Source organism: Leuresthes tenuis, unplaced genomic scaffold, assembly GCF_036924035.1.
Source record: "Leuresthes tenuis unplaced genomic scaffold, fLeuTen1.0.hap1 SCAF_5, whole genome shotgun sequence".
NCBI lineage: Eukaryota > Metazoa > Chordata > Actinopteri > Atheriniformes > Atherinopsidae > Leuresthes > Leuresthes tenuis.
This window is the reverse complement of record NW_027325359.1, coordinates 33,866,887-33,893,659: the sequence shown is the minus strand read 5'-3', so window position 1 is coordinate 33,893,659 and position 26,773 is coordinate 33,866,887. Positions and strand designations below refer to the sequence as shown.

The 26,773-nt window shown below is 42.4% G+C and overlaps 1 protein-coding gene across 1 annotated transcript; it reads right to left on the bottom strand.

Moving 5' to 3' along the window:
- Window positions 1-1,541: 1,541 nt before the first annotated feature.
- Window positions 1,542-2,964, bottom strand: LOC140306752 (uncharacterized). The gene is made up of 3 exons (XM_072385344.1): window positions 2,931-2,964; window positions 2,286-2,772; window positions 1,542-2,201 (listed from the first exon to the last, which is right to left on the bottom strand). Exons 1-3 carry the CDS (start codon window positions 2,962-2,964, stop codon window positions 1,571-1,573), a joined length of 1,152 nt encoding a protein of 383 aa, XP_072241445.1. The 3' UTR covers window positions 1,542-1,570.
- Window positions 2,965-26,773: the final 23,809 nt, after the last annotated feature.

The window sequence follows — 26,773 nt, the reverse complement described above, 5'->3', positions numbered from 1 at the left end:
TGGCTCCTCAACACATCATCTGATTTGCAAATAAGTGCCCACGGGGACTGGAGTTGACCTGCGTTCACCTAAATGGAATAATAGTCTATTGCCTTAAAAAACGCATAGATCAATGCAAATGACCTGAGGACAAGTGCAAGGGGAAATTAGGGTTACGAGAAAACTGCATTCTCAGCACACCAATTAAAGGGGAATTAGTTTGGTCAGAAATGGTCGAAATGGTCGTTAATTTGGAAGGACTAAGAAAGGACTGATATGGCTCCTCAACACATCATCTGATTTGCAAATAAGTGCCCACGGGGACTGGAGTTGACCTGCGTTCACCTAAATGGAATAATAGTCTATTGCCTTAAAAAACGCATAGATCAATGCAAATGACCTGAGGACAAGTGCAAGGGGAAATTAGGGTTACGAGAAAACTGCATTCTCAGCACACCAATTAAAGGGGAATTAGTTTGGTCAGAAAAGGTCGAAATGGTCGTTAATTTGGAAGGACTAAGAAAGGACTGATATGGCTCCTCAACACATCATCTGATTTGCAAATAAGTGCCCACGGGGACTGGAGTTGACCTGCGTTCACCTAAATGGAATAATAGTCTATTGCCTTAAAAAACGCATAGATCAATGCAAATGACCTGAGGACAAGTGCAAGGGGAAATTAGGGTTACGAGAAAACTGCATTCTCAGCACACCAATTGAAGGGGAATTAGCTCAAGTGGTAGAGCGCTTGCTGCGCAAAGGCAGGGAGCCGATCTTTCCGCTCGTCTCGCCAGCAAAAAGACCCAAAAAAATAAAGAATAAAGAAATATCATTGACATTATTCCCTACAGCTATATTCAGGCGATATCTCTGAGCATTATGGAACATTGTTAGTTGTATGTTAATTGAGTCACCTGGCGTGAGGTAGATGCGAACCGGAGATCTGCCGGACAGAGCTATGACGCTTCCCAGCGATCAGCGATCAGAAATCCGATTGCGATTTCTGATCATTGTATTAATTAATACTTATTCTGTGTGTATTACTAAGAATATGGCTTTAGCTTTAGGATTCTATGCCCCCAATGACAAGTAATTCTTATCTGTTTATTGTTATTATAATAATAATAGCCATAATAATAATAGTAAGACTGATGCCATAACAGTGTCACGTTATTGTATTTATTCATACTTATTATTTTGTGTTTATTATGAAGAAGATTGCTGACTTTAAGATCACATGCCCCTCATTGGCTTGTAATGTTTATTTCTGTTTCTGTGTAATGATAATAACAATAAAGTGTGTCTTCAAAGGCTGTGGGACAATATGGAGCTTTTTTGATGATGTCTTAAATGTTGGTACAATCAGATTTAATGTATATGGACATATAAGTAAAATAAACAAATATTTAAGAATCAAGAGTCTTTATTGTCTGTATATGAGGCAATGACATTTTAATAAAACACTGAAGTGAAACTACAGAAAAGTAAAAAAAACTGTACACTAAGTAAAAAAAATAAATAAGTAAAAGCATAAAAACTATATACATTCTATACATGGATATACAATATTTACAAGCAAAACAGTTGTAATTTATTTTGCTGGTGGTCTTTTCTCTTTTAACCACTCTTCAAGTGTTTTTTCATTCGAGGCACGCGAGCAGAATGTTTCATTCCCGTGACGGCTGTGCCCGAACTCCTTTGTTTTCGGGTGGCCACACTGGCTACAGGTGTTGTAGCCGACTCCTCTGACATATTTCCTTTTTTGGACTCCACTCTCCTCCTCAAGAGCCCGCCGGCGCCTGTTCCTCTCTGTGTACCGGGACACAGGAGCAGCAGGGGACTGAATTAGTGGAGCTGGGCCCGCACTAGAAGTTGAGGCACCAGACGCTGTCAGTACCAGTGACACAGTATTGACTGGATTAATGATGAAAGTGCCAAACTGTGGTGACATGGGCTGCGCAGGGTCTGGTGCCTTGGGGGAGGGTAAAATAGGGTGTGCCCTGGTGGCAGCAGCGGGCCGTCGGCCTGGCCGCAGAACAGGAGCCTGTCCTTCCAGATTTGGAGGGAGGACAAACTCATGTCTTGGGCCAGATGTGGAGGGAAGGAGCCCCAGCTTCTCCTTTGGTGGTGGAAGCTGGTCGGGTGCCAGAGGAATCGGGTTGGTTGGAGCCATTCCCTGAGAAAGGACACTCTTCTCCTGGCTCTTCTGTCGCCGTTGAAACCTGAGAGAAGACCATTTTTTGTTAGATATGTATTCATTAGAGAACTATTCAGTCAATTTGAGGTGAATAATGTGCCTGACCTACCATTGAATGAGTGTCCTCTGATTTAGCTCAAAGAGCTGGATCATCGTCTCTGCCAGGACCCCAGGACTGCTAAGCACCAAGTCCCGGATGTGGTGGTAGTCGCTCAGGATCTTGGACCATCTGGGGGTGGAAACTCCAGCCTTCTTGGTGGTAGTCTTGTGCAAAGTGCACAGCCTTATGCACATTGCCTCCACCAAGCGGCTGGTGCTGGGCCACTGTGCTGGCCCCCCAGGATGTCCTATCAAGCAGCGCTTCACACTCTCCACACCCGGCGTGACTCCAGACCGCTTAGGAGCCTTAAAACGACCACTTGTCAGTCGCGGCTGATGACGAGGCTGGTAGTTGACCCGCTCTTTGTCGCCTTCAGGGAGAGCTGTCCACAGCTGGATGACCTGGGTCACCTGCAGCTCAGTGAGGTAAGAGGCCTCACGGAGACCCACCAGATAAGCAGCGAGATCCTGGACCTTGTCCCACCCAGCGAGCCCATCTGGTCCGATGACCACTCCCTAATAAATAAACCGATTAATAGTAATATATCTGAAATAAAATGTAATTGGATTTAAATAGCCCTTAATGTGTCTTACCTGAGCCTCGTTGGACGGATTGCCTTCACTCTTCAGAGCAGCCTGAGAAGTGTCAGGAAGCTCTGAAGGGGCGGCGGCAGAATGTTGTCCTCCATCACGTGACGTGGACGGCAGATTAGCAGGTGATGCAGGGGCCTGGGGTGGAGAGGCCTGAGGACTCGTCATCAACGATGAGGGCCTGTTCACCAGATCACGACAGGGGTCATCCTCATGGAGCACAGGAACTGTGATGTCGTTCAAGGTCTCCTCTTCAAACCCCTCATCCTGTACATCCTCATCATTGACTTCCTGCACCAGCCTGTCCTCCTCCTCTGGGTTCTGGAGCACAGGAGTCAGTGTATTGCCGGTCTGGCTGTACAGATACTCCATTCCCAGCAATTCACCTACAAAAACAAAACAGAAAAAAGAAAGTAATTCATATTTAATCTAATCTACTATCTATCTAATAATTTTGTCCTCATCTCGGCTGACATCTCCTGGACAGACAACATCACAGCGGTCATCATGAAGGCTCAGCAGCAGCTACACTTTCCCTTCCCACTGCATCAAGATACCTTGTGCACCTTCACATTCACTGATTAAGGAGTTGCTTTTAATCTCATTGTACATATATATTGAGATAGTCTATTCTATTCTAATACATTAAAGGTTTAACTGATTAATAAATAGTGACATTAAATATCAAATTAATCATGGTGTTCTTTTTCATGTTGAAAGGGGCACAATGTCTTGCCTGTGTATGCTCCAGGCGTGCGGTAGCGCTCATCCCAGCGTCTCTGCAGCACCCTTTGGCTGAGCTGGTCCACTGCCTCTCTCAGAGCACTGCCATAGGAGCGGAAAGCAGGCGCTCCTTTCACGGCGTCCTCCATCCGGTCATCATTCCAGCGCATCAGCCCTTCCAGAAGATACGCTTGGAAATGCGCATCACTGGCACTGGTTCCTGAAGGGTAAATGCACAGAGAAGCATTTGTCACATTAGATATTCAGAACATATGACATGCATATGCTATGAAGTATCTGTAATGTGTAATAGAATTACAACCAGATAATGAGAAAAAAATAAAAATAGGTAGTAACCCGTATGTATGCAATACCTGGAATGAATCTGTTTAAGTGGAGGTGGAAGGACTCCAGGGAGGTAGAGCCACGGGCACACCTGTAGCAGCACAGCTCCACACCGCCTTTCTTCAGGGTGCCCGTCTTTATGTAAAGCGGGAAGTCCTCTGGGTCTTGGATACAGCCGACGTGTTTCCTCTGCTCCTGCCATATCTGCTGGATCCGTTCGTGGTCCAGCAGAGGAACACCCAGAGTGTCCTTCCCGCTTGTACTGTCAAACAGACTGATCAGTGACCCAATCAGTCTGGTGGTCTCCTCTACCCCTCTGGTCCTCCTCCTGCAGTGCAGCGCCAACTCCCTCCGGGTAATGCGAGTGGTCAGCGTCTCCTCCGAGATGTGGCCAATCCTCTTCGCTGCCAGCTCACTCTCCTTGGCACGGCGAAGAGCAGCAACATCTTCCGGATCCCACTCGAAAATGCACGTGGACAGGCGTGCCATGAAAATGCTGTAGAGGAGGTGAGCCTCAGTTGTGACGCCTGCAGCAAACCGCCGCATGAAATGCCAGATATCAAGGCGCACCTGAAGCTCATCCCACTCTGCAAACATGGCCTTCACCCGACAAAGGCCATGCTGACTGCAGCAGTCTCTGTCCACGTACATTATTTTTGGTGGCTCCTCTCCTGCCGCCCTGTACCGCTTCATTAGGCCAGCTGCCATCGCGTCAAGTGCCTGTCCCTCACCGGCTGTCATGACCGAGACAAGAACTTGACCGTGCTCGTTGCCCACATTAGTGCACCAGGCAGCTGTACCTGCAGCAGCACCAGCAAGTTTCTTGGTAACCTATTCAGAAAAGATAAAATTAGAAAAGATTAGAAAAAAAAAAAGTTAAAATCAGTATTCATTATGTATACACTCAAAATTCTGCATATAAACAGGGCTGTGATACCTTTTTTGTGGAGTCCATCTTGAGGACAGAGCCAAAGATGCTGGTTATTTTGGCCTTCACCTCATGCAGTCGCCCAAGAACATCCCTGGCATACACAGCCAACAGCCACTTGGGCTTGGGAAGGGCTGGTAAGAGGGGAGGCTCAGCGAATGCAGGGGTGTGCACAACAGAGGACCTTGTGAATGGTTCACAAGCTGTCAGGTACTGCAGGACACGCTGCATCCACGCTTCGCTGTGTTGTTCCTGCAGTTTTCTGTACAGTTGAGTCACACTGTTGCCCATTGTCCTCTCCCTCATCATCCTCAGCACCCGGATGTCACATGAGTATCTAAGGAAAATAAAGAGTGTAATGACTAAAGAACAACACAAATGTAAGCACCTCATAATGGTTGACATTCATTATGAATTACCTGTATGTAAGCAAAGCTGGAAACTGGCTGCGGTGGCCCATATCCAGCTGGCCTAAGATGTCCTCAGACCAAGCGGGATACTTTTTAGAGCAGCGTTTGCACTCCAGATACTCAGTGGCAAGATCATACCACCCATCAATATCCAAAACCTTGCGCACTGTTTGGTACAGCCCTGCTGCTGTTAGTCTGTGCTTGCCACAGGCTGGACGGACACAGACGAGAGGAAACAGCCACATCTTCTGGGGCATCCATAAGAAGACTGGCCGACAGAAGAACTGGTCAGGTGAGGCGGGAGGCTGGGTGTGTATGAGAGGGGCCTGAGGAGGATGCCACCAAAGCTTCAGCGGGGTCACTAGCTCTGGCTTGCCGGTTCGTGGGTTGGCCTTGAATAACGTGCGCCGAATCCACTCCTGCTGGAAAGATGGAAGCTGACCCTTCCAGTGACTTGGGAGCTCAGCTGGTGGCTGATGAATGACAAGACCTGGTATCGCTGCTGGTGGAGGATCGGCACAGGCCTCAAGGTGCACAGTGGCTGCAAGAGCTAATGAAGGAGAAGTGAGGCAAACAGGCAGCAAAACAATATTAGGTTGACTGTTGCGTTTCATATTAAGATGCCATAAATGCAGCTCACAAACAGGCGCAGTGCAGAAATACTACAGAAAGAAACTGAAAAAAATGGTGTTAAAATGCAAAAAAGCCAGTGGAACTTTTAGATGCAAGAAATATGAAGTAAATACAGCTGAATTTTAAATGAAATGATGTTAAAAAGTTACAATTAAATGAAATAGAGTAAGGAAAATTATGCAAAATGAATTCAGTCGAATTAATGATGCCCACAGATATGAAACATGCACACAGACACTGTAATGACTACTATTCTAATCGTTAGAACAACGAATGTTCACCGTCCTGTGGGCTCAGAGGGAGAGGGAGGCAGAGGGAGTTAGAGGGAGCTAAAGCGTGAATGGGAGGAGCATGCGGTGTAACTGTGAAAAATTCAGGTGATTGTTTTAGAGCACACGGATGTGCAGAGTTAAGTTGAAGTGAGCAGGGATAAGCAAAATAACAATACACAGACACCTTTGTACATCCTTAAGGTTTGGAAGAAGTACACTCAAAGAATGCATCCCGGTTGATGTGATATATTTATGTATTGTGAAGAAAAATATATTTAAAACGTAGAAATTTTCCACAAAATGCTTTTTAGTGTTGTCACTAAACATTCACACAATATTTGTGTCATATGCCACACCTGTATTTAGCTGTGCTTCACATTGCGCTGCAGCAGATACCAGCTCCTCATCATCATCCTCAGAAGTGCCTGATGAACAAATATTAAAACTATCAGGCCTACTGTTAACAACACACAGAGACAAATGTTCACAAGATGCTGCGCACTACTCCATCTATCCATCTATCCAACTATCCAACTACCCATCCATCCATCAATCCATCCATTCATTCATTCATTCATCCGTTTTTTCGGCTTTCATAAAACAGCGCTTCGCTCATAATTCACACATAATCATCGCATACTTTTAACTTTTTATATTTTGCAATAATTTTGCATTTTATGCTAAGTTTAGCAACACCCTTTGCTATTTATTAACGGTAGAAAAGCATACAAAAGCATACAAGTTTACAGTCGATAACGGAATGAAACAGGACGACTTACCTTAGCGATAGATGGAGAGACGAGAACTGCCTGACCGCAATGCTTCAAAATATGACGGAGGAGAGGGAGGAACGCTGATTGGTCAAAAGTAAGCCAGCAGAGGGAAGAACCGTGATTGGTCAAATGTAAGCCCAAAGTAAGCCCACAGGAGGAGACGTGATTGGTCAAAAGTAAGCCACAGGGAGACGTGATTGGCTAATGTGGGCTTACTTTGGGCTTACTTTGGGCTTACTTTGGCGAAATTGACGGAACTCAGCAAGCGCAAGTGAGAGGTAGCGGGATCAATGCCCGCATTCTCCAGGAAGATATAACTTAAACTGTGAAGACTACCATTGTCACTTGATGTATTGTTGTTCTATACTTTGCATCTCACATTTGAGCTTTATAATATGCAATGACCCTTCAGGTAGAGGATATGAATTATACCTCCTTTCACAGAAGTGGAGTAATTATTATCTCACTGTAGGGATGTTTGAGGTTCTCTGATTTGCAAAAAAAAAGGGTGAAAAAAATTAAACTGCACTTTGGATACGTCAAGTTTAGGGTTGGGCTTTTACAATCTATTCAGTATATACCAAGATATGGAAGGCAAATTAGGACAAATTAGAAAGGGCTTGCTTTCTGTGGAAACTGGTGGGATTAATGTCTACATTCCTCAGAAATCTTTTAGGTGCTCTTCTGGTTAGAGGACTTAAAGGTCGTCTTATAAAGGCTGACCAACGCATGTGCATTTACAAATTTGTTTAAAAACTGAAGAAAAAAAGAATCTGCAAAACCATGAAACACTACGGAATTCCCGTGTCTCACTGATCGGACGCAAGGCTCCTCTTGATACATTCAGCTAGTCTAAAAACACACTGAGCAAAATCAGCAAGCTACAACTGTGACATCTATTCCTTTTGATGTATCAAGGAATGGATCGTTTGGTCAGAAATGGTCGTTAATTTGGAAGGACAAAGAAAGGACTGATACGGCTCCTCAACACATCATCTGATTTGACAATAAGTGCCCATGGGGACTGGAGTTCACCTGCGTTCACCTAAATGGAATAATAGTCTATTACCTTAAAAAACGCATAGATCAATGCAAATGACCTGAGGACAAGTGCAAGGGGAAATTAGGGTTACGAGAAAACTGCATTCTCAGCACACCAATTAAAGGGGAATTAGCTTGGTCAGAAATGGTCGTTAATTTGGAAGGACAAAGAAAGGACTGATACGGCTCCTCAACACATCATCTGATTTGACAATAAGTGCCCATGGGGACTGGAGTTCACCTGCGTTCACCTAAATGGAATAATAGTCTATTGCCTTAAAAAACGCATAGATAAATGCAAATTACCTGAGGACAAGTGCAAGGGGAAATTAGGGTTACGAGAAAACTGCATTCTCAGCACACCAATTAAAGGGGAATTAGCTTGGTCAGAAATGGTCGAAATGGTCGTTAATTTGGAAGGACTAAGAAAGGATTGATATGGCTCCTAAACAAATAAGTGCCCACGGGGACTGGAGTTGACCTGCGTCCACCTAAATGGAATAATAGTCTATTGCCTTAAAAAACGCATAGATCAATGCAAATGACCTGAGGAAAAGTGCAAGGGGAAATTAGGGTTACGAGAAAACTGCATTCTCAGCACACCAATAAGAGGGGAATTAGCTTGGTCAGAAATGGTCGAAATGGTCGTTAATTTGGAAGGACAAAGAAAGGACTGATACGGCTCCTCAACACATCATCTGATTTGACAATAAGTGCCCATGGGGACTGGAGTTCACCTGCGTTCACCTAAATGGAATAATAGTCTATTGCCTTTAAAAACGCATAGATCAATGCAAATGACCTGAGGACAAGTGCAAGGGGAAATTAGGGTTACGAGAAAACTGCATTCTCAGCACACCAATTAAAGGGGAATTAGCTTGGTCAGAAATGGTCGAAATGGTCGTTAATTTGGAAGGACTAAGAAAGGACTGATATGGCTCCTAAACATATAAGTGCCCACGGGGACTGGAGTTGACCTGCGTCCACCTAAATGGAATAATAGTCTATTGCCTTAAAAAACGCATAGATCAATGCAAATGACCTGAGGAAAAGTGCAAGGGGAAATTAGGGTTACGAGAAAACTGCATTCTCAGCACACCAATAAGAGGGGAATTAGCTTGGTCAGAAATGGTCGAAATGGTCGTTAATTTGGAAGGACAAAGAAAGGACTGATACGGCTCCTCAACACATCATCTGATTTGACAATAGGTGCCCATGGGGACTGGAGTTCACCTGCGTTCACCGAAATGGAATAATAGTCTATTGCCTTAAAAAACGCATAGATCAATGCAAATGACCTGAGGACAAGTGCAAGGGGAAATTAGGGTTACGAGAAAACTGCATTCTCAGCACACCAATTAAAGGGGAATTAGCTTGGTCAGAAATGGTCGAAATGGTCGTTAATTTGGAAGGACTAAGAAAGGACTGATATGGCTCCTAAACAAATAAGTGCCCACGAGGACTGGAGTTGACCTGCGTCCACCTAAATGGAATAATAGTCTATTGCCTTAAAAAACGCATAGATCAATGCAAATGACCTGAGGAAAAGTGCAAGGGGAAATTAGGGTTACGAGAAAACTGCATTCTCAGCACACCAATAAGAGGGGAATTAGCTTGGTCAGAAATGGTCGAAATGGTCGTTAATTTGGAAGGACAAAGAAAGGACTGATACGGCTCCTCAACACATCATCTGATTTGACAATAAGTGCCCATGGGGACTGGAGTTCACCTGCGTTCACCTAAATGGAATAATAGTCTATTGCCTTAAAAAACGCATAGATCAATGCAAATGACCTGAGGACAAGTGCAAGGGGAAATTAGGGTTACGAGAAAACTGCATTCTCAGCACACCAATTAAAGGGGAATTAGCTTGGTCAGAAATGGTCGAAATGGCCGTTAATTTGGAAGGACTAAGAAAGGACTGATATGGCTCCTAAACAAATAAGTGCCCACGGGGACTGGAGTTGACCTGCGTCCACCTAAATGGAATAATAGTCTATTGCCTTAAAAAACGCATAGATCAATGCAAATGACCTGAGGAAAAGTGCAAGGGGAAATTAGGGTTACGAGAAAACTGCATTCTCAGCACACCAATAAGAGGGGAATTAGCTTGGTCAGAAAAGGTCGAAATGGTCGTTAATTTGGAAGGACAAAGAAAGGACTGATACGGCTCCTCAACACATCATCTGATTTGACAATAAGTGCCCATGGGGACTGGAGTTCACCTGCGTTCACCTAAATGGAATAATAGTCTATTGCCTTAAAAAACGCATAGATCAATGCAAATGACCTGAGGACAAGTGCAAGGGGAAATTAGGGTTACGAGAAAACTGCATTCTCAGCACACCAATTAAAGGGGAATTAGCTTGGTCAGAAATGGTCGAAATGGTCGTTAATTTGGAAGGACTAAGAAAGGACTGATATGGCTCCTAAACAAATAAGTGCCCACGGGGACTGGAGTTGACCTGCGTCCACCTAAATGGAATGATAGTCTATTGCCTTAAAAAACGCATAGATCAATGCAAATGACCTGAGGAAAAGTGCAAGGGGAAATTAGGGTTACGAGAAAACTGCATTCTCAGCACACCAAGAAGAGGGGAATTAGCTCAAGTGGTAGAGCGCTCGCTTAGCATGTGAGAGGTAGCGGGATCAATGCCCGCATTCTCCAGGAAGATATAACTTAAACTGTGAAGACTACCATTGTCACTTGATGTATTGTTGTTCTATACTTTGCATCTCACATTTGAGCTTTATAATATGCAATGACCCTTCAGGTAGAGGATATGAATTATACCTCCTTTCACAGAAGTGGAGTAATTATTATCTCACTGTAGGGATGTTTGAGGTTCTGTGATTTGCAAAAAAAAAGGGTGAAAAAAATTAAACTGCACTTTGGATATGTCAAGTTTAGGGTTGGGCTTTTACAATCTATTCAGTATATACCAAGATATGGAAGGCAAATTAGGACAAATTAGAAAGGGCTTGCTTTCTGTGGAAACTGGTGGGATTAATGTCTACATTCCTCAGAAATCTTTTAGGTGCTCTTCTGGTTAGAGGACTTAAAGGTCGTCTTATAAAGGCTGACCAACGCATGTGCATTTACAAATTTGTTTAAAAACTGAAGAAAAAAAGAATCTGCAAAACCATGAAACACTACGGAATTCCCGTGTCTCACTGATCGGACGCAAGGCTCCTCTTGATACATTCAGCTAGTCTAAAAACACACTGAGCAAAATCAGCAAGCTACAACTGTGACATCTATTCCTTTTGATGTATCAAGGAATGGATCGTTTGGTCAGAAATGGTCGTTAATTTGGAAGGACAAAGAAAGGACTGATACGGCTCCTCAACACATCATCTGATTTGACAATAAGTGCCCATGGGGACTGGAGTTCACCTGCGTTCACCTAAATGGAATAATAGTCTATTACCTTAAAAAACGCATAGATCAATGCAAATGACCTGAGGACAAGTGCAAGGGGAAATTAGGGTTACGAGAAAACTGCATTCTCAGCACACCAATTAAAGGGGAATTAGCTTGGTCAGAAATGGTCGAAATGGTCGTTAATTTGGAAGGACAAAGAAAGGACTGATACGGCTCCTCAACACATCATCTGATTTGACAATAAGTGCCCATGGGGACTGGAGTTCACCTGCGTTCACCTAAATGGAATAATAGTCTATTGCCTTAAAAAACGCATAGATAAATGCAAATGACCTGAGGACAAGTGCAAGGGGAAATTAGGGTTACGAGAAAACTGCATTCTCAGCACACCAATTAAAGGGGAATTAGCTTGGTCAGAAATGGTCGAAATGGTCGTTAATTTGGAAGGACTAAGAAAGGATTGATATGGCTCCTAAACAAATAAGTGCCCACGGGGACTGGAGTTGACCTGCGTCCACCTAAATGGAATAATAGTCTATTGCCTTAAAAAACGCATAGATCAATGCAAATGACCTGAGGAAAAGTGCAAGGGGAAATTAGGGTTACGAGAAAACTGCATTCTCAGCACACCAATAAGAGGGGAATTAGCTTGGTCAGAAATGGTCGAAATGGTCGTTAATTTGGAAGGACAAAGAAAGGACTGATACGGCTCCTCAACACATCATCTGATTTGACAATAAGTGCCCATGGGGACTGGAGTTCACCTGCGTTCACCTAAATGGAATAATAGTCTATTGCCTTTAAAAACGCATAGATCAATGCAAATGACCTGAGGACAAGTGCAAGGGGAAATTAGGGTTACGAGAAAACTGCATTCTCAGCACACCAATTAAAGGGGAATTAGCTTGGTCAGAAATAGTCGAAATGGTCGTTAATTTGGAAGGACTAAGAAAGGACTGATATGGCTCCTAAACATATAAGTGCCCACGGGGACTGGAGTTGACCTGCGTCCACCTAAATGGAATAATAGTCTATTGCCTTAAAAAACGCATAGATCAATGCAAATGACCTGAGGAAAAGTGCAAGGGGAAATTAGGGTTACGAGAAAACTGCATTCTCAGCACACCAATAAGAGGGGAATTAGCTTGGTCAGAAATGGTCGAAATGGTCGTTAATTTGGAAGGACAAAGAAAGGACTGATACGGCTCCTCAACACATCATCTGATTTGACAATAGGTGCCCATGGGGACTGGAGTTCACCTGCGTTCACCGAAATGGAATAATAGTCTATTGCCTTAAAAAACGCATAGATCAATGCAAATGACCTGAGGACAAGTGCAAGGGGAAATTAGGGTTACGAGAAAACTGCATTCTCAGCACACCAATTAAAGGGGAATTAGCTTGGTCAGAAATGGTCGAAATGGTCGTTAATTTGGAAGGACTAAGAAAGGACTGATATGGCTCCTAAACAAATAAGTGCCCACGAGGACTGGAGTTGACCTGCGTCCACCTAAATGGAATAATAGTCTATTGCCTTAAAAAACGCATAGATCAATGCAAATGACCTGAGGAAAAGTGCAAGGGGAAATTAGGGTTACGAGAAAACTGCATTCTCAGCACACCAATAAGAGGGGAATTAGCTTGGTCAGAAATTGTCGAAATGGTCGTTAATTTGGAAGGACAAAGAAAGGACTGATACGGCTCCTCAACACATCATCTGATTTGACAATAGGTGCCCATGGGGACTGGAGTTCACCTGCGTTCACCGAAATGGAATAATAGTCTATTGCCTTAAAAAACGCATAGATCAATGCAAATGACCTGAGGACAAGTGCAAGGGGAAATTAGGGTTACGAGAAAACTGCATTCTCAGCACACCAATTAAAGGGGAATTAGCTTGGTCAGAAATGGTCGAAATGGTCGTTAATTTGGAAGGACTAAGAAAGGACTGATATGGCTCCTAAACAAATAAGTGCCCACGGGGACTGGAGTTGACCTGCGTCCACCTAAATGGAATAATAGTCTATTGCCTTAAAAAACGCATAGATCAATGCAAATGACCTGAGGAAAAGTGCAAGGGGAAATTAGGGTTACGAGAAAACTGCATTCTCAGCACACCAATAAGAGGGGAATTAGCTTGGTCAGAAATGGTCGAAATGGTCGTTAATTTGGAAGGACAAAGAAAGGACTGATACGGCTCCTCAACACATCATCTGATTTGACAATAAGTGCCCATGGGGACTGGAGTTCACCTGCGTTCACCTAAATGGAATAATAGTCTATTGCCTTAAAAAACGCATAGATCAATGCAAATGACCTGAGGACAAGTGCAAGGGGAAATTAGGGTTACGAGAAAACTGCATTCTCAGCACACCAATTAAAGGGGAATTAGCTTGGTCAGAAATGGTCGAAATGGCCGTTAATTTGGAAGGACTAAGAAAGGACTGATATGGCTCCTAAACAAATAAGTGCCCACGGGGACTGGAGTTGACCTGCGTCCACCTAAATGGAATAATAGTCTATTGCCTTAAAAAACGCATAGATCAATGCAAATGACCTGAGGAAAAGTGCAAGGGGAAATTAGGGTTACGAGAAAACTGCATTCTCAGCACACCAATAAGAGGGGAATTAGCTTGGTCAGAAAAGGTCGAAATGGTCGTTAATTTGGAAGGACAAAGAAAGGACTGATACGGCTCCTCAACACATCATCTGATTTGACAATAAGTGCCCATGGGGACTGGAGTTCACCTGCGTTCACCTAAATGGAATAATAGTCTATTGCCTTAAAAAACGCATAGATCAATGCAAATGACCTGAGGACAAGTGCAAGGGGAAATTAGGGTTACGAGAAAACTGCATTCTCAGCACACCAATTAAAGGGGAATTAGCTTGGTCAGAAATGGTCGAAATGGTCGTTAATTTGGAAGGACTAAGAAAGGACTGATATGGCTCCTAAACAAATAAGTGCCCACGGGGACTGGAGTTGACCTGCGTCCACCTAAATGGAATGATAGTCTATTGCCTTAAAAAACGCATAGATCAATGCAAATGACCTGAGGAAAAGTGCAAGGGGAAATTAGGGTTACGAGAAAACTGCATTCTCAGCACACCAAGAAGAGGGGAATTAGCTCAAGTGGTAGAGCGCTCGCTTAGCATGTGAGAGGTAGCGGGATCAATGCCCGCATTCTCCAGGAAGATATAACTTAAACTGTGAAGACTACCATTGTCACTTGATGTATTGTTGTTCTATACTTTGCATCTCACATTTGAGCTTTATAATATGCAATGACCCTTCAGGTAGAGGATATGAATTATACCTCCTTTCACAGAAGTGGAGTAATTATTATCTCACTGTAGGGATGTTTGAGGTTCTGTGATTTGCAAAAAAAAAGGGTGAAAAAAATTAAACTGCACTTTGGATACGTCAAGTTTAGGGTTGGGCTTTTACAATCTATTCAGTATATACCAAGATATGGAAGGCAAATTAGGACAAATTAGAAAGGGCTTGCTTTCTGTGGAAACTGGTGGGATTAATGTCTACATTCCTCAGAAATCTTTTAGGTGCTCTTCTGGTTAGAGGACTTAAAGGTCGTCTTATAAAGGCTGACCAACGCATGTGCATTTACAAATTTGTTTAAAAACTGAAGAAAAAAAGAATCTGCAAAACCATGAAACACTACGGAATTCCCGTGTCTCACTGATCGGACGCAAGGCTCCTCTTGATACATTCAGCTAGTCTAAAAACACACTGAGCAAAATCAGCAAGCTACAACTGTGACATCTATTCCTTTTGATGTATCAAGGAATGGATCGTTTGGTCAGAAATGGTCGTTAATTTGGAAGGACAAAGAAAGGACTGATACGGCTCCTCAACACATCATCTGATTTGACAATAAGTGCCCATGGGGACTGGAGTTCACCTGCGTCCACCTAAATGGAATAATAGTCTATTACCTTAAAAAACGCATAGATCAATTCAAATGACCTGAGGACAAGTGCAAGGGGAAATTAGGGTTACGAGAAAACTGCATTCTCAGCACACCAATTAAAGGGGAATTAGCTTGCTCAGAAATGGTCGAAATGGTCGTTAATTTGGAAGGACAAAGAAAGGACTGATACGGCTCCTCAACACATCATCTGATTTGACAATAAGTGCCCACGGGGACTGGAGTTGACCTGCGTCCACCTAAATGGAATAATAGTCTATTGCCTTAAAAAACGCATAGATCAATGCAAATGACCTGAGGAAAAGTGCAAGGGGAAATTAGGGTTACGAGAAAACTGCATTCTCAGCACACCAATAAGAGGGGAATTAGCTTGGTCAGAAAAGGTCGAAATGGTCGTTAATTTGGAAGGACAAAGAAAGGACTGATACGGCTCCTCAACACATCATCTGATTTGACAATAAGTGCCCATGGGGACTGGAGTTCACCTGCGTTCACCTAAATGGAATAATAGTCTATTGCCTTAAAAAACGCATAGATCAATGCAAATGACCTGAGGACAAGTGCAAGGGGAAATTAGGGTTACGAGAAAACTGCATTCTCAGCACACCAATTAAAGGGGAATTAGCTTGCTCAGAAATGGTCGAAATGGTCGTTAATTTGGAAGGACTAACAAAGTGCCCACGGGGACTGGAGTTGACCTGCGTCCACCTAAATGGAATAATAGTCTATTGCCTTAAAAAACGCATAGATCAATGCAAATGACCTGAGGACAAGTGCAAGGGAAATTAGGGTTACGAGAAAACTGCATTCTCAGCACACCAATTAAAGGGGAATTAGCTTGGTCAGAAATGGTCGAAATGGTCGTTAATTTGGAAGGACAAAGAAAGGACTGATACGGCTCCTCAACACATCATCTGATTTGACAATAAGTGCCCATGGGGACTGGAGTTCACCTGCGTTCACCTAAATGGAATAATAGTCTATTGCCTTAAAAAACTTATAGATAAATGCAAATGACCTGAGGACAAGTGCAAGGGGAAATTAGGGTTACGAGAAAACTGCATTCTCAGCACACCAATTAAAGGGGAATTAGCTTGGTCAGAAATGGTCGAAATGGTCGTTAATTTGGAAGGACTAAGAAAGGACTGATATGGCTCCTAAACATATAAGTGCCCACGGGGACTCGAGTTGACCTGCGTCCACCTAAATGGAATAATAGTCTATTGCCTTAAAAAACGCATAGATCAATGCAAATGACCTGAGGAAAAGTGCAAGGGGAAATTAGGGTTACGAGAAAACTGCATTCTCAGCACACCAATAAGAGGGGAATTAGCTTGGTCAGAAATGGTCGAAATGGTCGTTAATTTGGAAGGACAAAGAAAGGACTGATACGGCTCCTCAACACATCATCTGATTTGACAATAAGTGCCTATGGGGACTGGAGTTCACCTGCGTTCACCTAAATGGAATAATAGTCTATTGCCTTAAAAAACGCATAGATAAATGCAAATGACCTGAGGACAAGTGCAAGGGGAAATTAGGGTTACGAGAAAACTGCATTCTCAGCACACCAATTAAAGGGGAATTAGCTTGGTCAGAAATGGTCGAAATGGTCGTTAATTTGGAAGGACTAAGAAAGGACTGATATGGCTCCTAAACATATAAGTGCCCACGGAGACTGGAGTTGACCTGCGTCCACCTAAATGGAATAATAGTCTATTGCCTTAAAAAACGCATAGATCAATGCAAATGACCTGAGGAAAAGTGCAAGGGGAAATTAGGGTTACGAGAAAACTGCATTCTCAGCACACCAATAAGAGGGGAATTAGCTTGGTCAGAAATGGTCGAAATGGTCGTTAATTTGGAAGGACAAAGAAAGGACTGATACGGCTCCTCAACACATCATCTGATTTGACAATAAGTGCCCATGGGGACTGGAGTTCACCTGCGTTCACCTAAATGGAATAATAGTCTATTGCCTTAAAAAACGCATAGATCAATGCAAATGACCTGAGTACAAGTGCAAGGGGAAATTAGGGTTACGAGAAAACTGCATTCTCAGCACACCAATTAAAGGGGAATTAGCTTGGTCAGAAATGGTCGAAATGGTCGTTAATTTGGAAGGACTAAGAAAGGACTGATATCGCTCCTAAACAAATAAGTGCCCACGGGGACTGGAGTTGACCTGCGTCCACCTTAATGGAATAATAGTCTATTGCCTTAAAAAATGCATAGATCAATGCAAATGACCTGAGGAAAAGTGCAAGGGGAAATTAGGGTTACGAGAAAACTGCATTCTCAGCACACCAATAAGAGGGGAATTAGCTCAAGTGGTAGAGCGCTTGCTTAGCATGTGAGAGGTAGCGGGATCAATGCCCGCATTCTCCAGGAAGATATAACTTAAACTGTGAAGACTACCATTGTCACTTGATGTATTGTTGTTCTATACTTTGCATCTCACATTTGAGCTTTATAATATGCAATGACCCTTCAGGTAGAGGATATGAATTATACCTCCTTTCACAGAAGTGGAGTAATTATTATCTCACTGTAGGGATGTTTGAGGTTCTGTGATTTGCAAAAAAAAAGGGTGAAAAAAATTAAACTGCACTTTGGATACGTCAAGTTTAGGGTTGGGCTTTTACAATCTATTCAGTATATACCAAGATATGGAAGGCAAATTAGGACAAATTAGAAAGGGCTTGCTTTCTGTGAAAACTGGTGGGATTAATGTCTACATTCCTCAGAAATCTTTTAGGTGCTCTTCTGGTTAGAGGACTTAAAGGTCGTCTTATAAAGGCTGACCAACGCATGTGCATTTACAAATTTGTTTAAAAACTGAAGAAAAAAAGAATCTGCAAAACCATGAAACACTACGGAATTCCCGTGTCTCACTGATCGGACGCAAGGCTCCTCTTGATACATTCAGCTAGTCTAAAAACACACTGAGCAAAATCAGCAAGCTACAACTGTGACATCTATTCCTTTTGATGTATCAAGGAATGGATCGTTTGGTCAGAAATGGTCGTTAATTTGGAAGGACAAAGAAAGGACTGATACGGCTCCTCAACACATCATCTGATTTGACAATAAGTGCCCATGGGGACTGGAGTTCACCTGCGTTCACCAAAATGGAATAATAGTCTATTGCCTTAAAAAACGCATAGATCAATGCAAATGACCTGAGTACAAGTGCAAGGGGAAATTAGGGTTACGAGAAAACTGCATTCTCAGCACACCAATTAAAGGGGAATTAGCTTGGTCAGAAATGGTCGAAATGGTCGTTAATTTGGAAGGACTAAGAAAGGACTGATATCGCTCCTAAACAAATAAGTGCCCACGGGGACTGGAGTTGACCTGCGTCCACCTTAATGGAATAATAGTCTATTGCCTTAAAAAATGCATAGATCAATGCAAATGACCTGAGGAAAAGTGCAAGGGGAAATTAGGGTTACAAGAAAACTGCATTCTCAGCACACCAATAAGAGGGGAATTAGCTCAAGTGGCAGAGCGCTTGCTTAGCATGTGAGAGGTAGCGGGATCAATGCCCGCATTCTCCAGGAAGATATAACTTAAACTGTGAAGACTACCATTGTCACTTGATGTATTGTTGTTCTATACTTTGCATCTCACATTTGAGCTTTATAATATGCAATGACCCTTCAGGTAGAGGATATGAATTATACCTCCTTTCACAGAAGTGGAGTAATTATTATCTCACTGTAGGGATGTTTGAGGTTCTGTTATTTGCAAAAAAAAAGGGTGAAAAAAATTAAACTGCACTTTGGATACGTCAAGTTTAGGGTTGGGCTTTTACAATCTATTCAGTATATACCAAGATATGGAAGGCAAATTAGGACAAATTAGAAAGGGCTTGCTTTCTGTGGAAACTGGTGGGATTAATGTCTACATTCCTCAGAAATCTTTTAGGTGCTCTTCTGGTTAGAGGACTTAAAGGTCGTCTTATAAAGGCTGACCAACGCATGTGCATTTACAAATTTGTTTAAAAACTGAAGAAAAAAAGAATCTGCAAAACCATGAAACACTACGGAATTCCCGTGTCTCACTGATCGGACGCAAGGCTCCTCTTGATACATTCAGCTAGTCTAAAAACACACTGAGCAAAATCAGCAAGCTACAACTGTGACATCTATTCCTTTTGATGTATCAAGGAATGGATCGTTTGGTCAGAAATGGTCGTTAATTTGGAAGGACAAAGAAAGGACTGATACGGCTCCTCAACACATCATCTGATTTGACAATAAGTGCCCATGGGGACTGGAGTTCACCTGCGTTCACCTAAATGGAATAATAGTCTATTACCTTAAAAAACGCATAGATCAATGCAAATGACCTGAGGACAAGTGCAAGGGGAAATTAGGGTTACGAGAAAACTGCATTCTCAGCACACCAATTAAAGGGGAATTAGCTTGGTCAGAAATGGTCGAAATGGTCGTTAATTTGGAAGGACAAAGAAAGGACTGATACGGCTCCTCAACACATCATCTGATTTGACAATAAGTGCCCATGGGGACTGGAGTTCACCTGCGTTCACCTAAATGGAATAATAGTCTATTGCCTTAAAAAACGCATAGATAAATGCAAATGACCTGAGGACAAGTGCAAGGGGAAATTAGGGTTACGAGAAAACTGCATTCTCAGCACACCAATTAAAGGGGAATTAGCTTGGTCAGAAATGGTCGAAATGGTCGTTAATTTGGAAGGACTAAGAAAGGATTGATATGGCTCCTAAACAAATAAGTGCCCACGGGGACTGGAGTTGACCTGCGTCCACCTAAATGGAATAATAGTCTATTGCCTTAAAAAACGCATAGATCAATGCAAATGACCTGAGGAAAAGTGCAAGGGGAAATTAGGGTTACGAGAAAACTGCATTCTCAGCACACCAATAAGAGGGGAATTAGCTTGGTCAGAAATGGTCGAAATGGTCGTTAATTTGGAAGGACAAAGAAAGGACTGATACGGCTCCTCAACACATCATCTGATTTGACAATAAGTGCCCATGGGGACTGGAGTTCACCTGCGTTCACCTAAATGGAATAATAGTCTATTGCCTTTAAAAACGCATAGATCAATGCAAATGACCTGAGGACAAGTGCAAGGGGAAATTAGGGTTACGAGAAAACTGCATTCTCAGCACACCAATTAAAGGGGAATTAGCTTGGTCAGAAATGGTCGAAATGGTCGTTAATTTGGAAGGACTAAGAAAGGACTGATATGGCTCCTAAACATATAAGTGCCCACGGGGACTGGAGTTGACCTGCGTCCACCTAAATGGAATAATAGTCTATTGCCTTAAAAAACGCATAGATCAATGCAAATGACCTGAGGAAAAGTGCAAGGGGAAATTAGGGTTACGAGAAAACTGCATTCTCAGCACACCAATAAGAGGGGAATTAGCTTGGTCAGAAATGGTCGAAATGGTCGTTAATTTGGAAGGACAAAGAAAGGACTGATACGGCTCCTCAACACATCATCTGATTTGACAATAGGTGCCCATGGGGACTGGAGTTCACCTGCGTTCACCGAAATGGAATAATAGTCTATTGCCTTAAAAAACGCATAGATCAATGCAAATGACCTGAGGACAAGTGCAAGGGGAAATTAGGGTTACGAGAAAACTGCATTCTCAGCACACCAATTAAAGGGGAATTAGCTTGGTCAGAAATGGTCGAAATGGTCGTTAATTTGGAAGGACTAAGAAAGGACTGATATGGCTCCTAAACAAATAAGTGCCCACGAGGACTGGAGTTGACCTGCGTCCACCTAAATGGAATAATAGTCTATTGCCTTAAAAAACGCATAGATCAATGCAAATGACCTGAGGAAAAGTGCAAGGGGAAATTAGGGTTACGAGAAAACTGCATTCTCAGCACACCAATAAGAGGGGAATTAGCTTGGTCAGAAATGGTCGAAATGGTCGTTAATTTGGAAGGACAAAGAAAGGACTGATACGGCTCCTCAACACATCATCTGATTTGACAATAAGTGCCCATGGGGACTGGAGTTCACCTGCGTTCACCTAAATGGAATAATAGTCTATTGCCTTAAAAAACGCATAGATCAATGCAAATGACCTGAGGACAAGTGCAAGGGGAAATTAGGGTTACGAGAAAACTGCATTCTCAGCACACCAATTAAAGGGGAATTAGCTTGGTCAGAAATGGTCGAAATGGCCGTTAATTTGGAAGGACTAAGAAAGGACTGATATGGCTCCTAAACAAATAAGTGCCCACGGGGACTGGAGTTGACCTGCGTCCACCTAAATGGAATAATAGTCTATTGCCTTAAAAAACGCATAGATCAATGCAAATGACCTGAGGAAAAGTGCAAGGGGAAATTAGGGTTACGAGAAAACTGCATTCTCAGCACACCAATAAGAGGGGAATTAGCTTGGTCAGAAAAGGTCGAAATGGTCGTTAATTTGGAAGGACAAAGAAAGGACTGATACGGCTCCTCAACACATCATCTGATTTGACAATAAGTGCCCATGGGGACTGGAGTTCACCTGCGTTCACCTAAATGGAATAATAGTCTATTGCCTTAAAAAACGCATAGATCAATGCAAATGACCTGAGGACAAGTGCAAGGGGAAATTAGGGTTACGAGAAAACTGCATTCTCAGCACACCAATTAAAGGGGAATTAGCTTGGTCAGAAATGGTCGAAATGGTCGTTAATTTGGAAGGACTAAGAAAGGACTGATATGGCTCCTAAACAAATAAGTGCCCACGGGGACTGGAGTTGACCTGCGTCCACCTAAATGGAATGATAGTCTATTGCCTTAAAAAACGCATAGATCAATGCAAATGACCTGAGGAAAAGTGCAAGGGGAAATTAGGGTTACGAGAAAACTGCATTCTCAGCACACCAAGAAGAGGGGAATTAGCTCAAGTGGTAGAGCGCTCGCTTAGCATGTGAGAGGTAGCGGGATCAATGCCCGCATTCTCCAGGAAGATATAACTTAAACTGTGAAGACTACCATTTTCACTTGATGTATTGTTGTTCTATACTTTGCATCTCACATTTGAGCTTTATAATATGCAATGACCCTTCAGGTAGAGGATATGAATTATACCTCCTTTCACAGAAGTGGAGTAATTATTATCTCACTGTAGGGATGTTTGAGGTTCTGTGATTTGCAAAAAAAAAGGGTGAAAAAAATTAAACTGCACTTTGGATATGTCAAGTTTAGGGTTGGGCTTTTACAATCTATTCAGTATATACCAAGATATGGAAGGCAAATTAGGACAAATTAGAAAGGGCTTGCTTTCTGTGGAAACTGGTGGGATTAATGTCTACATTCCTCAGAAATCTTTTAGGTGCTCTTCTGGTTAGAGGACTTAAAGGTCGTCTTATAAAGGCTGACCAACGCATGTGCATTTACAAATTTGTTTAAAAACTGAAGAAAAAAAGAATCTGCAAAACCATGAAACACTACGGAATTCCCGTGTCTCACTGATCGGACGCAAGGCTCCTCTTGATACATTCAGCTAGTCTAAAAACACACTGAGCAAAATCAGCAAGCTACAACTGTGACATCTATTCCTTTTGATGTATCAAGGAATGGATCGTTTGGTCAGAAATGGTCGTTAATTTGGAAGGACAAAGAAAGGACTGATACGGCTCCTCAACACATCATCTGATTTGACAATAAGTGCCCATGGGGACTGGAGTTCACCTGCGTTCACCTAAATGGAATAATAGTCTATTACCTTAAAAAACGCATAGATCAATGCAAATGACCTGAGGACAAGTGCAAGGGGAAATTAGGGTTACGAGAAAACTGCATTCTCAGCACACCAATTAAAGGGGAATTAGCTTGGTCAGAAATGGTCGAAATGGTCGTTAATTTGGAAGGACAAAGAAAGGACTGATACGGCTCCTCAACACATCATCTGATTTGACAATAAGTGCCCATGGGGACTGGAGTTCACCTGCGTTCACCTAAATGGAATAATAGTCTATTGCCTTAAAAAACGCATAGATAAATGCAAATGACCTGAGGACAAGTGCAAGGGGAAATTAGGGTTACGAGAAAACTGCATTCTCAGCACACCAATTAAAGGGGAATTAGCTTGGTCAGAAATGGTCGAAATGGTCGTTAATTTGGAAGGACTAAGAAAGGATTGATATGGCTCCTAAACAAATAAGTGCCCACGGGGACTGGAGTTGACCTGCGTCCACCTAAATGGAATAATAGTCTATTGCCTTAAAAAACGCATAGATCAATGCAAATGACCTGAGGAAAAGTGCAAGGGGAAATTAGGGTTACGAGAAAACTGCATTCTCAGCACACCAATAAGAGGGGAATTAGCTTGGTCAGAAATGGTCGAAATGGTCGTTAATTTGGAAGGACAAAGAAAGGACTGATACGGCTCCTCAACACATCATCTGATTTGACAATAAGTGCCCATGGGGACTGGAGTTCACCTGCGTTCACCTAAATGGAATAATAGTCTATTGCCTTTAAAAACGCATAGATCAATGCAAATGACCTGAGGACAAGTGCAAGGGGAAATTAGGGTTACGAGAAAACTGCATTCTCAGCACACCAATTAAAGGGGAATTAGCTTGGTCAGAAATGGTCGAAATGGTCGTTAATTTGGAAGGACTAAGAAAGGACTGATATCGCTCCTAAACAAATAAGTGCCCACGGGGACTGGAGTTGACCTGCGTCCACCTTAATGGAATAATAGTCTATTGCCTTAAAAAATGCATAGATCAATGCAAATGACCTGAGGAAAAGTGCAAGGGGAAATTAGGGTTACGAGAAAACTGCATTCTCAGCACACCAATAAGAGGGGAATTAGCTCAAGTGGTAGAGCGCTTGCTTAGCATGTGAGAGGTAGCGGGATCAATGCCCGCATTCTCCAGGAAGATATAACTTAAACTGTGAAGACTACCATTGTCACTTGATGTATTGTTGTTCTATACTTTGCATCTCACATTTGAGCTTTATAATATGCAATGACCCTTCAGGTAGAGGATATGAATTATACCTCCTTTCACAGAAGTGGAGTAATTATTATCTCACTGTAGGGATGTTTGAGGTTCTGTGATTTGCAAAAAAAAAGGGTGAAAAAAATTAAACTGCACTTTGGATACGTCAAGTTTAGGGTTGGGCTTTTACAATCTATTCAGTATATACCAAGATATGGAAGGCAAATTAGGACAAATTAGAAAGGGCTTGCTTTCTGTGAAAACTGGTGGGATTAATGTCTACATTCCTCAGAAATCTTTTAGGTGCTCTTCTGGTTAGAGGACTTAAAGGTCGTCTTATAAAGGCTGACCAACGCATGTGCATTTACAAATTTGTTTAAAAACTGAAGAAAAAAAGAATCTGCAAAACCATGAAACACTACGGAATTCCCGTGTCTCACTGATCGGACGCAAGGCTCCTCTTGATACATTCAGCTAGTCTAAAAACACACTGAGCAAAATCAGCAAGCTACAACTGTGACATCTATTCCTTTTGATGTATCAAGGAATGGATCGTTTGGTCAGAAATGGTCGTTAATTTGGAAGGACAAAGAAAGGACTGATACGGCTCCTCAACACATCATCTGATTTGACAATAAGTGCCCATGGGGACTGGAGTTCACCTGCGTTCACCAAAATGGAATAATAGTCTATTGCCTTAAAAAACGCATAGATCAATGCAAATGACCTGAGTACAAGTGCAAGGGGAAATTAGGGTTACGAGAAAACTGCATTCTCAGCACACCAATTAAAGGGGAATTAGCTTGGTCAGAAATGGTCGAAATGGTCGTTAATTTGGAAGGACTAAGAAAGGACTGATATCGCTCCTAAACAAATAAGTGCCCACGGGGACTGGAGTTGACCTGCGTCCACCTTAATGGAATAATAGTCTATTGCCTTAAAAAATGCATAGATCAATGCAAATGACCTGAGGAAAAGTGCAAGGGGAAATTAGGGTTACAAGAAAACTGCATTCTCAGCACACCAATAAGAGGGGAATTAGCTCAAGTGGTAGAGCGCTTGCTTAGCATGTGAGAGGTAGCGGGATCAATGCCCGCATTCTCCAGGAAGATATAACTTAAACTGTGAAGACTACCATTGTCACTTGATGTATTGTTGTTCTATACTTTGCATCTCACATTTGAGCTTTATAATATGCAATGACCCTTCAGGTAGAGGATATGAATTATACCTCCTTTCACAGAAGTGGAGTAATTATTATCTCACTGTAGGGATGTTTGAGGTTCTCTGATTTGCAAAAAAAAAGGGTGAAAAAAATTAAACTGCACTTTGGATACGTCAAGTTTAGGGTTGGGCTTTTACAATCTATTCAGTATATACCAAGATATGGAAGGCAAATTAGGACAAATTAGAAAGGGCTTGCTTTCTGTGGAAACTGGTGGGATTAATGTCTACATTCCTCAGAAATCTTTTAGGTGCTCTTCTGGTTAGAGGACTTAAAGGTCGTCTTATAAAGGCTGACCAACGCATGTGCATTTACAAATTTGTTTAAAAACTGAAGAAAAAAAGAATCTGCAAAACCATGAAACACTACGGAATTCCCGTGTCTCACTGATCGGACGCAAGGCTCCTCTTGATACATTCAGCTAGTCTAAAAACACACTGAGCAAAATCAGCAAGCTACAACTGTGACATCTATTCCTTTTGATGTATCAAGGAATGGATCGTTTGGTCAGAAATGGTCGTTAATTTGGAAGGACAAAGAAAGGACTGATACGGCTCCTCAACACATCATCTGATTTGACAATAAGTGCCCATGGGGACTGGAGTTCACCTGCGTTCACCTAAATGGAATAATAGTCTATTACCTTAAAAAACGCATAGATCAATGCAAATGACCTGAGGACAAGTGCAAGGGGAAATTAGGGTTACGAGAAAACTGCATTCTCAGCACACCAATTAAAGGGGAATTAGCTTGGTCAGAAATGGTCGAAATGGTCGTTAATTTGGAAGGACAAAGAAAGGACTGATACGGCTCCTCAACACATCATCTGATTTGACAATAAGTGCCCATGGGGACTGGAGTTCACCTGCGTTCACCTAAATGGAATAATAGTCTATTGCCTTAAAAAACGCATAGATAAATGCAAATTACCTGAGGACAAGTGCAAGGGGAAATTAGGGTTACGAGAAAACTGCATTCTCAGCACACCAATTAAAGGGGAATTAGCTTGGTCAGAAATGGTCGAAATGGTCGTTAATTTGGAAGGACTAAGAAAGGATTGATATGGCTCCTAAACAAATAAGTGCCCACGGGGACTGGAGTTGACCTGCGTCCACCTAAATGGAATAATAGTCTATTGCCTTAAAAAACGCATAGATCAATGCAAATGACCTGAGGAAAAGTGCAAGGGGAAATTAGGGTTACGAGAAAACTGCATTCTCAGCACACCAATAAGAGGGGAATTAGCTTGGTCAGAAATGGTC